Genomic DNA, 13198 nt, shown 5'->3' with positions numbered 1-13198 from the left:
GCAGCTCAGAAAACTCCTCACTTATCTTATACTGGCGATAGGAAAACCCCTATTTTCAGCAGATCTCGCCTACTGCTGAAAACGCTCCGTTTCAGTCCTGTCTATTTAAGACTCAGAGATGTCTGTGACCTTACCGTTCTCTGATTGGCCAGCTTGGTCGCGGCTTCCTGGGGGCTGAACAATGGGCTGTACTGTTTTCTTGGCCCACTGATCACCGAGTTTTGCTTTAGTTTACTCATTGTGCTTTTAATCAGCACAAGTCAAGACTTAGTAATGTAAAGGTACACGACGTTTCACGGCATAGTTTTGGGTAAAAGGGCGGATAGTTATGAAAACAACTGATGACAAAGTTTAGCACACATTAGCTTCCCACTGACCCATGGCTCATTTTAAAGTAATGTTATAAAGTGACTTACAGCTTGGGGTTCTAAGCATGGGTGATCTTTACAGAGGGAACAGCTCCATGTTTTAGCAGCAGATTAGAAGCAAACCCAGCGTCTTACTGTCCTTTACTGACGAAACCATCGTCGGTGAAGTGACAATCCACACGAGAGCAAGAATCCAAACAACAGCAGCGCTGCACACAGCAACGGGGAGGGGGCGTGGCTGAGGACGAGCTGCCAGGAGGGCAGGTCTGAGTGCCTCCTGTGGGAGGAGGGGAGGGGAGTCATCTGCTCAGAGCCGTCCAATAGGGAAGCAGGAAAACGAGCTGACGTCAGCTCGTATCAAGTCTCGAGGCCGTAATCTCGTTTGCAGGGTTTATGGAAAGACGCGTGTCTCTTGATAAAATGAAATCGGTATGGTTTAGAAAGGATCCTCAACATTGTAGCACCGTATGCAAGTGTTAGAATATGACTAAGTATAATATGTCTCCTTTAAAAGCAGTCATTGTTACTGTTAGTTTCTTGAATTTGGATTTCTCACTTAAAATAAACATTCGCCCAAAAAACACTGTTTTTCATCGACTCATAATTTTGGAAAATGGTAAACAAGAACAGGAAACATGTTGGATGTTTTACCCTTTCACTGATTTTATAAATCAATCATGGTTATTATATATTTTTTTTACATTTGGGGTTAGGGTTAAATAAAAAAAATAAAAAAAAACCCCTCTTTGACATCAAAGTGAAAACAGATTTCTACAAAGTAATGTCAAATAAATAAAAATCTGTGATGTAAAATCAGTGAATGCATAAATATTCTCTCCTTTAGAGTGACTGAGATAATCCAACAGAGGTCCAGACAGTTGGTGCTAGTAGTCTCACTGTTAGTGAAATGGGGATCACCTGAGTGCAGTATTCATGGCTACCATTACACCATGAAGACTAAAGAACACCCAGAGAAAAGGTTATTATAAAGTCTAAGTCAGAAACGTCTCCAAGTCTCTGAACATCCCCCAGAGTTCAGTTAAATCCATCCTGAAGAAATGGAGGAATATGTCACATGTGTAAATCTGCCTAGATCAGACCGTCCTCACAAACTGAGTGGGCGTGCAAAAAGGAGACTAGTGAGAGAGGACACCAAGACAAGAGCTTTAGGGAAAGACAGAGAAAACTCAGATTCAATCTGGACTAGAGTTCACCAGAAGGACTGTGGGAGACTCCATGGTCAAGAGGAAGAAAGTTCTTTGGTCTGATGAGACCAGAATGGAGCTTTAAGACCATCAGACAAGACGCCAAACACTGATATCACCACAAACACACCATCCCCACTGTGGAGCACAGTGGTGGCAGCATCATGCTGTGGGGATGCTTCTCAGCAGCCGGCCCTAGAAGGCTTGTAAAGGTAAAATGAATCCTGGAGGACAATCTTCTTCAGTCTGACAGAGAACTACGGCTTAGAGAAGAATTATTTTCCAGTCAGACAATGAGCCGAAGCATCCAGAGAAAGCTCCACAGACATGGTTTAAAGACAACAAGGAGAATGTTCTGGAGTGGCCGAGTCAAAGCCTAGACCTCAATCCAATAGAGGATTTGGACTTTGGACTGATCCCTGTACAACCTGACAGAGCTTGAGCAGTTTATCAAAGAAGAATGGAGTAAAATTCCAGAGTCCAGATGTCGGATCCTGACTGAGACCTATCCACTCAGACTCAGAGCTGAGACTGCAGACAGAGGAGACTCTACTAAAGACTGACTAGAAGGAGGAATATTTATGCACTCACTGATTTTATATTACAGATTCACTTTGTAGAAATCTGTTTTCACATCCACATTAAAGAGGATTTTTGTCAAAAAAGTCAAGTTATATTGACCATGATTGAAAAATCAATTAAAGGGTTAAACATCCGAACCTTCACCTCCCTCAGAACAACTCAAAGAACGCCTTCTCCATTAACCTCCGTTAACCTCCGTTAATCTCCGTTAATCTCTGTTAACCTCTGTTAATCTCTGTTAATCCCCTTCAACCCCCATTAACCTTCGTTAACCCCCGTTAACCCCCTTTAACCTCTGTTAACCCCCATTAACTCCCACTAACCCCCGTTAACCCCCATTAACTCCCACTAACCCCCGTTAACCCCCATTAACCTCCGTTAACCCCCATTAACTCCCACTAACCCCCGTTAACCCCCATTAACTCCCACTAACCTCCGTTAACCCCCATTAACTCCCACTAACCCCCGTTAACCCCCATTAACTCCCACTAACCCCCGTTAACCCCCATTAACCTCCGTTAACCCCATTAACTCCCACTAACCCCGTTAACCCCCATTAACCTCCGTTAACCCCATTAACTCCCACTAACCCCGTTAACCCCGTTAACCTCCGTTAACCCCATTAACTCCCACTAACCCCATTAACTCCCACTAACCCCGTTAACCCCATTTACCTCTGTTAACCCCCATTAACTCCCACTAACCCCCGTTAACCCCCATTAACCTCCATTAACCCCATTAACGCCCAATAACCCCCGTTAACCCCCTTTAACCTCCGTTAACCCCCATTAACTCCCACTAACCCCCGTTAACCCCCATTAACCTCCGTTAACCCCCATTAACTCCCACTAACCCCCATTAACTCCCACTAACCCCCGTTAACCCCCATTAACCTCCATTAACCCCCATTAACTCCCACTAACCCCTGTTAACCCGGTTAACCTCCTGTGGCGGAGCAGACGCTCAGCTCCAGGTTGGACGTTCCAGTTCCAGTTCCTGCAGGTTTTGGTTCAGCTCATCCGCTCCACTTCTTTGGGATCAATAAAGAAGAAAAAGGACTTCAGTGAAGTTCATTTGAACATAAATCCGATTATTGTTCTTCAAAGTTTGGAGACATTTAAATCTGTGAATATGAAATGATAATAAAGACGATTCATCACAGAAATATAAACCACTGAATCACAGAATAACAGCGCAGCAGGTCCACTCACAGGGTCCATAAACCAGTCCCATAATTCATTACTAACAGGATTATTAACAGGATTATTAATGGAGGAGTCTCAGGTCTCCAGTGTGTCCCAGTTCAGCAGCAGCTTCTTGGTTTCATCGTCACATTGACTCGACCTCCAGTCTCGACCTCAGTGCAAATATCGCATCTGTAAACATCGAACATGCCCTCAGTTCAGGATCCAACCAATCAGAGAAGGATCGAAGAACACATCAGGAACTAAATTTACCCAGAATGCATCTGGTAAGGAAGGAGGAGTGCTGCAACACCAAAGTGTCAGGTGTTTATTGATCAGAAAGACTCTCCGATCAATAACTGATGAATTATTCAATCATCAAAAATGTAATCTGCTCCATGAAAAATGCTTTGATTACTTATTTAATGAAGAACAGATTTTCTTCTCTCTGGCTGATCCTGAACTGACCAATCAGGATCATCCCTCTGGTGAACAAATAGCTAATCCTATCAAAATAAAAGTCTAAAAATAAGAGAAAAGTTTTAATCTGTAAAACAGACAAACCAGGACAGAGAGATCCAACCTAAACCAGTTCAAGCTGTTTCAACCAGTGTAAACAAGATTCAACCATATATATTCAGTTAAAACTGGTTTATCCTGTTTACACAAGTTTATCCTTTTAAAACCAGGTTATCCAGTTTAAACCAGTTTAGCCTGCTTGAGCCAGTGTATCCTGATTAAACTAGTTTGTCCTGTTTGAACCAGTTTGTCCTGTTTAAAGAAGAGGATCCTGTTTAAACCAGTTTATCTTATTTAAACCAGATTATCCAGTTTAAACCAGTTTATCCTGTTTAAACCAGTTTGTCCTGTTTTACCAGATTATCTTGTTTAAACCAGCTTAGCCTGCTTAAACCAGTGTTTCCTTTTTAAACCAGTTTAGTGTGCTTTAACCAGTTCACCCTGTTTAATCCAGGTTATCCAGTTTAAAACAGTTTGTCCTGTTTAAACCAGTTCGTCCTGTTTAAAAAAAGTTTATCCTGTTTAAACTTGTTGAGTCTGCTTTAACCAGTGTATCCTGTTTAAACCAGTTTAGTCTGCTTAAACCAGTTTAGCCTGTTAAATCCAGTTTATCCAGTTAAAACCAGTTTAGCCTCCCTAAACCGGATTTTCCTGTTTGGACCAGTTTATCCTGTTTACACATGTTTATGCTGTTTAACCAGATTATCCTGTTTAAACCAGTTTAGCCTGCGTAAACCAGTGTTTCCTTTTTAAACCAATTTAGTGTGCTTTAACCAGTTTAGCCTGTTTAATCCAGGTTATCCAGTTTAAATCAGTTTAGCCTCCTTAAACCAGCCTATCCTGTTTAACCCAGTTTGTTTAAAACCAGTTTATCCTGCTTAAACCAGTTTATTTCAACCAGTTTAGCTTGCTTTAACCCGTTAAGCCTTTTTAATCCAGTTTAAACAAGTTTAGCCTGCTTGAACTAGTTTGTCCTGTTTATCCAGTTTATATGTTTAAAATCTGTTTAGCCTGCTTAAACCTGTTTTTCCTGTTTAAACCAATTCATCTTAATCAAACCAGTTTATTCAAACCAGATTAGTCTGCTTGAACTAGTTTGTCCTGTTTAAACCAGCTTATCCCATTCAAACCAGTTTATCCCGTTTAAACGACTTTATTCTGTTAAACCAGTTTATCCTGTTTATCCAGTCTATTCTGTTTAAACCAGTTTAGCCTGCTCAAACCAGTTTGTTTAAACCAGTGTAGTTATTTAAACCAGTCCACTATAACTAGTTTATTCAGCCAATCAACCACAGGCTTCACCCAAACTTGGTCCCAGGCGATCACAAAGACTGATTCCTGTGCCCTAAAACTAAAGGAGTCCGGTCAGGGTAGGCGGGACTAACCCTCAAACAGCCAGTCCTGCACCCAACACCCCAGACTGCGGACAGGTAGACTTCATTTAACCTTCAGATTAGCTGTTAGCTATTCAGCTGCTAACAAAGGTAAACATGCTAAGTGAGACTTAAAGATATTGCTAATGAAAGCTAGTTAGCTTAGCAACCGGCAACGTTTGTTTGTTTTCTGGCTGTAAACAGGAAGTCCTGATGGTCAGTTTAAGGACACCGAGGAAGCTTAAATCCGGATTAACTTAAATCCAGACTGAAATAACTCAGATTAACTTTGATTCAGAGTCCCAACAATCCAAAATAACTTTAACCCAGATTGACTAACATCCAGATTGACTTTGATCCAGATTAACTTTAATCCAGATTAACTCTGGTCAGGGTCCTTTGATCCAGACTGACTACAGTTCAGATGGATTTTAATTCAAAATTACTTTGATTAAGAATGATCAATTTCTTTAATCCAGACTGAATTTGATCCAGATTGGCTGTAATCCAGATTAATTTTGATCCAGTTCCCTGCAATCCAGATTAACGTTACCCAGATAGACTCATTCATATGGACTTCATCCAGATTCTCTTTAATCCAGATTGTCTTTGATTGTTGTTGGTGCAGCCCTTCTTAAAGACCATAATCTGGTTTCCGATGGTTAAACAAAGCAATGGTCTGAGGTGTCACAGCCTCCTGACAGGTATCTGCGGTTACCCATGATGCCGAGCTCTGACGGCTCTCAGTCCCCATTGGACTCGATGACCTTCTCGGCCAGGATCTCCTGGAAGGTGGAGAGCTGTTTCATCTGCTCGGTCTGCATCGAGTGCCTCCTTGTCAGCTTCTTCTTCATCTTGAAGTCTGGCCCTCGTTTGGGCGAGGCGGGGGCCTGCGGGACCAGAATCTTATGTCCGGTGTGAACGGGGGATGGGGGCCTGCCGTTGGCACGGATGTCAGGGATGGGTCTCTGAGGGTTGATGTTGAGCGGGGGGAGGAAGCCAGGTCGGGTATGGGAGATGTGGTCCAGCAGGAGGGTCCCAGAGCCCCGGCGCTCAAGGAGTCCAGGGGGGCGCCGGCGCATGGTGATGGGGGAAACCGAGTTTGGGATGTTCTCCAGAGACTCCCTGGATGAGCTGGTGAGCAGGGACAGGGGTGAAGCATTGTACCTCCTCCTCTCCACAGACATGCGACCAGAATCTGGAGACGCCGGGATGGACTCAGGGGCTAGGTGGGTTTCTGACTCATAGTGCTCCATCCGGGTCAGTTTGGGGTGAGCCAGGGCTCGTGTAACGACCACTCCAGGTCCCCCGCTGTTCTCTGCAGATTCTGGGGCCGTATTCCTGCGGTACAGGATCTGGTGCTGCTGGACCTTGTCGGCCCAAGAGGATCCAGAGAGGGCTGTGCAGTCTTCAGAGCAGGACCGGTCAATGAGCTTGGGGGAACAGGGGTCATGGGTCTCAATGCTGTGTCGCCGTGACAACAGCGGTCTCACTGGCTCTGTGATGGACAGACCGTTGATCTGAGTGATGGTCCTGCTGAGTTCTCCACTGCCCTCCTCCTCCAGACCTCCATTGACCCTCTCCTGAGGAACTCCACTCAGCACAGAAGGAGCCACCAGACCCCAGGGTTCAGAGTTCAGCCTCTTCAGTAGTTTTCGAGGCGGTGCTCTCTTTTCTCCAGGAGGTCTAGCTGAAGGTAGCGGTAACGCTGAGGTGAGGGCAAAGCTGAATATCCCTTCCTGGGCTTTGGTCTTGTCTGCTGCCGGTGAAGCGGTGCCGATCTCCACCTCAGAGGGAGACATGCATGCCGGAGACAGTTTATCCACAATACCGGGTGAGGGGGGGGAGTTCAGGTACTGCTTGGTCTTTTTGGTCCCTGACGGAGACGTGTCCGTGGTGATGATAATCACCTCTTTGCCTTTGGCCTTGCAGGCATCCAGCAGCACCTGCAGGGTGTCGCGATCCCCCTTGTTGATGGCGTGCACCAGGGCAGAGGACCCTGAGTAGTCTTTGAGGCTTGGATCTGCTCCATTCTCTAACAGGAGCAAGACCACCTCTTTCCCCGCCTGTTCCGCACAGGCGTGCATCAGCGCTGTCCTCCCGCTCTTATCGGGGATGTTGGGGTCGGCCCCTTTTTCCAGAAGGTACCTGACCATCCTCTGCCGGGTTTGGGGGTCGTCGTAGCTCGCTATGCAGGCGGCTGCAATGGGAGTCTCTCCGCGCTCGTTGCCCTCATTGATGTAGGCGCCACCTTCCAGCAGCAAGCGGGTCAGCCTCAGCTTCCCCTGGAAGACAGCTTTGAGGAGGGCGTTCCCCTCGGTCTGCAAGGGTCCTCCATCTCCCATGATCCTTCACCTCAGACCTCTAGTTTGCTTGAAGCTAGCTCATCGCTGCCTGCACATTGGCCACAAGAAGTCACATGACCTGCAGGAAAACACACAGGTCAGTTCACCTCAAGTTCCAAGCAAAGAGACTGTCTTCACCCACATTCTGTCCCTCCTCTTATCCTAAAAAGGGCACAATGGTAAGAAGGTGGACTGATCTGGATTCACAGGATACTTTAATGTGTGATAAACCAGAGACATGGATGTGTGACTAAAGAGATAGGTTTCTTTAAATCAAACTCTGGTTTTAGTTACTCTAAAAATCAAACTCTGGTTTTAGTTACTCTCAAAATCAAACTCTGGCTTTAGTTACTCTAAAAATCAAACTCTGGCTTTAGTTACTCTAAAAATCAAACTCTGGCTTTAGTTACTCTATAAATCAAACTCTGGCTTTAGTTACTCTTTAAATCAAACTCTGGCTTCACTTACTCTACAAATCAAACTCTGGCTTCACTTACTCTAAAAATCAAACTCTGGCTTTAGTTACTCTATAAATCAAACTCTGGCTTTAGTTACTCTAAAAATCAAACTCGGGCTTTAGTTACTCTTTAAATCAAACTCTGGCTTTAGTTACTCTATAAATCAAACTCTGGCTTTAGTTACTCTTTAAATCAAACTCTGGCTTCACTTACTCTACAAATCAAACTCTGGCTTCACTTACTCTAAAAATCAAACTCTGGCTTTAGTTACTCTAAAAATCAAACTCTGGCTTTAGTTACTCTAAAAATCAAACTCGGGCTTTAGTTACTCTTTAAATCAAACTCTGGCTTTAGTTACTCTATAAATCAAACTCTGGCTTTAGTTACTCTATAAATCAAACTCTGGCTTTAGTTACTCTTTAAATCAAACTCTGGCTTCACTTTCTCTACAAATCAAACTCTGGCTTCACTTACTCTAAAAATCAAACTCTGGCTTTAGTTACTCTAAAAATCAAACTCTGGCTTTAGTTACTCTAAAAATCAAACTCGGGCTTTAGTTACTCTTTAAATCAAACTCTGGCTTTAGTTACTCCATAAATCAAACTCTGGCTTTAGTTACTCTTTAAATCAAACTCTGGCTTCACTTACTCTACAAATCAAACTCTGGCTTCACTTACTCTAAAAATCAAACTCTGGCTTTAGTTACTCTAAAAATCAAACTCTGGCTTTAGTTACTCTAAAAATCAAACTCGGGCTTTAGTTACTCTTTAAATCAAACTCTGGCTTTAGTTACTCTATAAATCAAACTCTGGCTTTAGTTACTCTTTAAATCAAACTCTGGCTTCACTTACTCTAAAAATCAAACTCTGGCTTTAGTTACTCTAAAAATCAAACTCGGGCTTTAGATACTCTTTAAATCAAACTCTGACTTTAGTTACTCTTCCTAGTGATTGATTAGCTCTTTATTATTATTTATTTAACATCGTTGTCTATAGTTTTTCTTAATGTCGTTGTCTTTCATTTTTCATAATGTAGTTGTCTTTAATTTTTCATAATGTCGTCTTTAATTTTTCTTAATGTCGTTGTCTTTAATTTTTCATAATGTCGTCTTTAATTTTTCTTAATGTCGTTGTCTTTCATTTTTCATAATGTAGTTGTCTTTAATTTTTCATAATGTCGTCTTTAATTTTTCTTAATGTCGTTGTCTTTCAATTTTCTTAATGTCGGTCTTTAATTTTTCTTAATGTCGTCGTCTTTCATTTTTCTTAATGTCGTTGTCTTTAATTTTTCTTAATGTCGGTCTTTAATTTTTCTTAATGTCGTCGTCTTTCATTTTTCTTAATGTCGTTGTCTTTAATTTTTCTTAATGTCGTTCTTTAATTTTTCATAATGTCGTCTTTAATTTTTCTTAATGTCGTTGTCTTTAATTTTTCTTAATGTCGGTCTTTAATTTTTCTTAATGTCGTCGTCTTTCATTTTTCTTAATGTCGTTGTCTTTAATTTTTCTTAATGTCGTTGTCTTTCATTTTTCTTAATGTCGTTGTCTTTCATTTTTCTTAATGTCGTTGTCTTTAATTTTTGTTAATGTCGTTGTCTTTAATTTTTGTTAATGTCGTTGTCTTTAATTTTTGTTAATGTCGTCGTCTTTCTTTTTTCTTAATGTCGTCTTTAATTTTTCATAATGTCGTTGTCTTTAATTTTTCTTAATGTTGTCTTTAATTTTTCATAATGTTGTCTTTAATTTTTCTTAATGTCGTTGTCTTTAATTTTTCATAATGTTGTTGTCTTTAATTTTTCTTAATGTTGTCTTTAATTTTTCATAATGTTGTCTTTAATTTTTCTTAATGTCGTTGTCTTTAATTTTTCATAATGTTGTTGTCTTTAATTTTTCTTAATGTTGTCTTTAATTTTTCTTAATGTCGTTGTCTTTAATTTTTCATAATGTTGTTGTCTTTAATTTTTCTTAATGTTGTCTTTAATTTTTGTTAATGTCGTCGTCTTTCTTTTTTCTTAATGTCGTCTTTAATTTTTCATAATGTCGTTGTCTTTAATTTTTCTTAATGTTGTCTTTAATTTTTCATAATGTTGTCTTTCATTTTTCTTAATGTCGTTGTCTTTAATTTTTGTTAATGTCGTTGTCTTTAATTTTTGTTAATGTCGTTGTCTTTAATTTTTGTTAATGTCGTCGTCTTTCTTTTTTCTTAATGTCGTCTTTAATTTTTCATAATGTCGTTGTCTTTAATTTTTCTTAATGTTGTCTTTAATTTTTCATAATGTTGTCTTTAATTTTTCTTAATGTCGTTGTCTTTAATTTTTCATAATGTTGTTGTCTTTAATTTTTCTTAATGTTGTCTTTAATTTTTCTTAATGTCGTTGTCTTTAATTTTTCATAATGTCGTTGTCTTTGATTTTTCTTAATGTCGTTGTCTTTCATTTTTCTTAATGTCGTTGTCTTTAATTTTTCTTAATGTCGTTGTCTTTAATTTTTCATAATGTTGTTGTCTTTAATTTTTCTTAATGTTGTCTTTAATTTTTCTTAATGTCGTTGTCTTTAATTTTTCATAATGTCGTTGTCTTTGATTTTTCTTAATGTCGTTGTCTTTCATTTTTCTTAATGTCGTTGTCTTTAATTTTTCTTAATGTCGTTGTCTTTAATTTTTCATAATGTCGTTGTCTTTCATTTTTCTTAATGTCGTTGTCTTTAATTTTTCTTAATGTCGTTGTCTTTAATTTTTCTTAATGTCGTTGTCTTTAATTCTTCCTGCTGTCTGTGTTCAGGTTCGTCTCTTTTCCGTCTTTTTTATGCTCTAATGTTCTCTCTGCTGTCTTTAAATGACTGTCTGAATGCTGCTCTTTACATACAGCTGTCTTCATCTACTATAACAGGACCTTTACTAAAACAGTGTAATAGTCCTTTACTGTTGGACTCCTGATCATCTCCTCTCTTAGAGATTATAATCTGAGTCTCTGAAGGGTTAATCCATCTTCACTGCTCTGCTCCTCCTCATCCTCTGAGTTCACCTGCCTGTTAAACAGCAGCACCATGAACTCCACATCCTTCCAGCTTTATATTTGAAGGGTTTTCTAATCCCCACTGGTCTGGGGTCTCCAGGACCCTGGGGTCTCCAGGACCCTGGGGTCTGGTCGGGCCTGTTCTGACACCGTCCTGGTCCTGGAGGAGACACCAGGCGGAGTGGGCACCTTTAAAAATAAACCAGCGTGTATATATAGAGGATAGGGATGAGGATGGGGCTGATGAAGATGAGGATGAAACTCTGTGGAGGAATGCGGGTCACGCGGATATTTTGCGCATATTTCCTGGTCTCTACGTCACTCCGCCACTCTGACGCAGTGGTTTCTATATTTACACACGGTGCCAAGTTAACGGCAGCTCGCACGCGCTCGCGTGTTTTCGTTTCGGTGTGTGTGCGCGTGCGTGTAATTGTGTAGATTAGCGCGCGCTCACTGCTCGATCTCAGATGGTCGTCTTTATCCGTTTTTGCTGCATCATCACTCACCGTCACATCTGTCCACAGACACACCGGGAGGAGCCGGGAGAGCCGCTCGGTTCCTCCGGTGGATGATGGAGAGGAGGATGAAGATGGAGGAGATGGAGGGTGGATGGATGCACAGATCTCTGATCTTACCGCAGCGCTGAAGGAGCGGCGCCATCATCTTCATCATCCTCATCCTCCCCGACCTCATCATGTCTCCGTCCGTTAAACGGTACCGAGGTGAGTGTTTACTGATGAAGCTGCAGCGACACTCCTCCTCCTCCTCCTCCTCAGTCTGAACCAGCAGAGCCGCTCTCAGCTGATCTACGGCCGAGGGGAGGAGCCTCAACACAGCTGAGGCCGAGGGGAGGAGCCTCAACACAGCTGATAGAAACCGCCCACAGTAGATAATCAATAATCACTTTAATCAATAGTTCAGGAGTGACGTCACGGCTGTAATAAACCATGGAGCTCTCAGGCAGCAGAATGATGAATAATTATTATAATTCAGCATCAGCCTCATCAAAGCCTGTCAGAGGTGTTAAAGGAGGCGGGGCATGACCGTCCTACTGTCCCTAATCAGCCACATCATTCAGTCTGTGCTGCTTCTGGATCTGATTTTGCAAGTTCTCTCCGTCTATGTGCGTTCTCTGCAGGTACTCTGGCGTCCTCCCACCCCCACAGACATGCTCCTTAGGTTAAATAGGGACACAACATTGGCTGTAGGTGTGAGCAAGCCTCATCATCATCATCATCATCATCATCACCACCATCATCACAACAATTATCATCATCATCATCACCACCATCATCACAATTATCATCATCATCATCATCTCCACCATCATCACAACAATTATCATCATCCTCATCATCACCACCATCATCACAACAATTATCATCATCATCATCACCACCACCATCATCACAACAATTATCATCATCATCATCACCACCATCATCACAATTATCATCATCATCATCATCTCCACCATCATCACAACAATTATCATCATCTTCATCATCACCACCATCATCACAATTTTCATCATCATCATCACCACCACCACCATCATCACAACAATTATCATCATCATCATCATCTCCACCATCATCACAACAATTATCATCATCATCATCACCACCACCACCATCATCACAGCAATCATCATCATCCTCACCACCACCACCACCACCATCATCATCACAATAATTATCATCATCATCATCATCACCACCACCACCACCACCACCATCATCACAACAATTATCATCATCATCATCATCTCCACCATCATCACAACAATTATCATCATCATCATCACCACCACCATCATCACAATAATTATCATCATCATCATCATCTCCACCATCATCACAACAATTATCATCATCATCATCATCTCCACCACCATCACAACAATTATCATCATCATCACCACCACCATCACAACAATTATCATCATCATCATCATCACCACCACCATCACAAAAATTATCATCATCATCATCATCACCACCATCATCACAACAATTATCATCATCCTCATCATCTCCACCATCATCACAAAAATTATCATCATCATCATCATCTCCACCATCATCACAACAATTATCATCATCATCATCATCTCCACCATCATCACAACAATTATCATCATCATCATCAT

General features: G+C 41.4%; 1 protein-coding gene across 1 annotated transcript; it reads right to left on the bottom strand.

Annotated features, from left to right (window-relative positions):
• Positions 1–5323: 5323 nt before the first annotated feature.
• LOC121514007 (ankyrin repeat domain-containing protein 34A) lies at positions 5324–11807 on the bottom strand. Its single transcript, XM_041794065.1, has 2 exons — positions 11682–11807; positions 5324–7655 (listed from the first exon to the last, which is right to left on the bottom strand). Exon 2 carries the CDS (start codon positions 7574–7576, stop codon positions 5975–5977), a length of 1602 nt encoding a protein of 533 aa, XP_041649999.1. The 5' UTR covers positions 7577–7655; positions 11682–11807; the 3' UTR covers positions 5324–5974.
• Positions 11808–13198: the final 1391 nt, after the last annotated feature.

The sequence above is a fragment of the Cheilinus undulatus genome, linkage group 8 (assembly GCF_018320785.1).
Source record: "Cheilinus undulatus linkage group 8, ASM1832078v1, whole genome shotgun sequence".
Taxonomy (NCBI): Eukaryota; Metazoa; Chordata; class Actinopteri; order Labriformes; family Labridae; genus Cheilinus; species Cheilinus undulatus.
Note: the sequence above shows the minus strand (reverse complement) of the source record. Positions and strands in the feature narration are given on the sequence as shown.

Excerpts from the sequence above, each read along its gene's own strand:
- LOC121514007 (XM_041794065.1), bottom strand. The coding sequence starts at position 7,576 with ATGGGAGATGGAGGACCCTTGCAGACCGAGGGGAACGCCCTCCTCAAA.